Source organism: Myotis davidii, unplaced genomic scaffold, assembly GCF_000327345.1.
Source record: "Myotis davidii unplaced genomic scaffold, ASM32734v1 scaffold240, whole genome shotgun sequence".
Lineage (NCBI taxonomy): Eukaryota > Metazoa > Chordata > Mammalia > Chiroptera > Vespertilionidae > Myotis > Myotis davidii.
In genome coordinates, this window is record NW_006292334.1 from 2,443,709 (window position 1) to 2,445,663 (window position 1,955).

Here is a 1,955-nt window from a genome sequence, read left to right on the forward strand (position 1 = left end):
TGTTTTTACACTCAATGTAATTAGGACTTAACACTGGTGAGGGTTATGCTTTTCTTTTTCTTTTCATTTTTAATAAGTGCAATTATCAAAAGGAATATGGAAAAAAAGAAAATCAGCGGGAAGCTTGGACTTCAAAACCTTTTTTATCCCAAGATTTCTCCGCCTTCTCAACTGTCACCCAAGCCAGGTCCTGTCTCGCCCTCAGCGAGGACTATTTGGCTGTTGGAATCAGCGCTAAGCAACGTGCTCTAAATCCAGATTGACAGGACCATTGACCAATCACAGAACGAGGTTTCCTTTCCCCGGTCTAATCATGGCCGTTGCCTGGGAGACACAGTACTGAGCCGATAGGGGCGGGTCAAGCAGCGGGGCGTTAGAAACACCACCAACCCAGCCTCCGGCAGCATAAAGGGGTTCTTCAGCTTTGTAGTTGTATTGCCAAGATGTCTCTTTCTAAGAAGTTAACTTTGGACAAACTGGATGTGAAAGGCAAACGAGTCGTGATGAGAGTAGACTTCAATGTTCCCATGAAGAACAACCAGATTACCAACAACCAGCGAATCAAGGCTTCAATCCCAAGCATCAAGTTCTGCCTGGATCATGGCGCCAAGTCAGTAGTTCTTATGAGTCACCTAGGTCGACCCGATGGCGTGCCCATGCCTGATAAATACTCCCTGGAGCCTGTTGCTGCTGAACTGAAATCCTTGCTGGGTAAGGATGTCCTGTTCCTGAAGGACTGTGTGGGGCCAGAAGTGGAGAAAGCCTGTGCAAACCCAGCCGCTGGTTCAGTCATCTTGCTGGAGAATTTACGCTTCCATGTGGAGGAAGAGGGGAAGGGCCAAGATCCTGCAGGAAATAAGCTTAAAGCTGAGCCACAGAAAATAGAAGCCTTCCGTCAATCGCTCTCAAAGCTAGGGGATGTTTATGTCAATGATGCCTTTGGCACTGCTCACCGGGCCCACAGTTCCATGGTGGGAGTGAATCTGCCCCAGAAGGCGTCTGGATTCCTGATGAAGAAGGAACTGGAATACTTTGCCAAAGCCTTGGAAAACCCAGAGAGACCCTTCCTGGCTATACTTGGTGGAGCCAAAGTAGCAGACAAGATCCAACTTATCAAAAATATGCTGGACAAGGTCTGTCATATGATTATTGGTGGTGGAATGGCGTATACTTTCCTTAAGGTACTCAACAACATGGAGATTGGTGCTTCCTTGTTTGATGAAGAGGGAGCCAAGATTGTCCAAGATATCATGGACAAAGCCCAGAAGAATGGTGTGACCATCACCTTTCCCGTTGACTTTGTTACTGCTGACAAGTTTGAAGAGAATGCTCATGTTGGTCAAGCCACTGTAGCATCAGGCATCCCTGCTGGCTGGATGGGTTTGGACTGTGGCCCTGAGACCAACAAGAAGTTTGCTCAAGTTGTGGGCCAAGCCAAGCTAATTGTGTGGAATGGACCTGTAGGGGTATTTGAATGGGATGCCTTTGCTAAGGGAACCAAAGCCCTCATGGATGAAGTTGTGAAAGCCACTTCCAGGGGCTGTATCACCATTATAGGAGGTGGAGACACCGCCACTTGCTGCGCCAAATGGAACACCGAAGATAAAGTCAGCCACCTGAGCACTGGAGGAGGAGCCAGTCTAGAGCTTCTGGAAGGTAAAGTCCTTCCTGGAGTGGATGCCCTCAGCAACCTGTAGCTGACAAAGTATTCCTTCCTACTGTTTCCTGCCCCACAGCCTTTGACAAAGTAGTGCTCTTACACCTCAACTTGACTTTTGTTAAAATCTACCCCTGTATCAAGATCCAGGCAAATGACCAAGCGATGAGCTATCAGGAACTCTTAACATCAGCACAGAAATGCGGTCCAACTTTAGTTCTGCCATGCATTTACCTACCCTCTTAAAGATTTCATTTGAGATCTCAAAGATCACCATTGTGATTCATAGGAAGTGGGT

At 47.4% G+C, this 1,955-nt stretch overlaps 1 protein-coding gene across 1 annotated transcript; it reads left to right on the forward strand.

Moving 5' to 3' along the window:
- Positions 1-352: 352 nt before the first annotated feature.
- Positions 353-1,697, forward strand: PGK2 (phosphoglycerate kinase 2). The gene has a single exon (XM_006765711.1). It carries the CDS (start codon positions 444-446, stop codon positions 1,695-1,697), a length of 1,254 nt encoding a protein of 417 aa, XP_006765774.1. The 5' UTR covers positions 353-443.
- Positions 1,698-1,955: the final 258 nt, after the last annotated feature.

Coding starts and splice junctions, on each gene's coding strand:
- PGK2 (XM_006765711.1), top strand. CDS start 444: ATGTCTCTTTCTAAGAAGTTAACTTTGGACAAACTGGATGTGAAAGGC.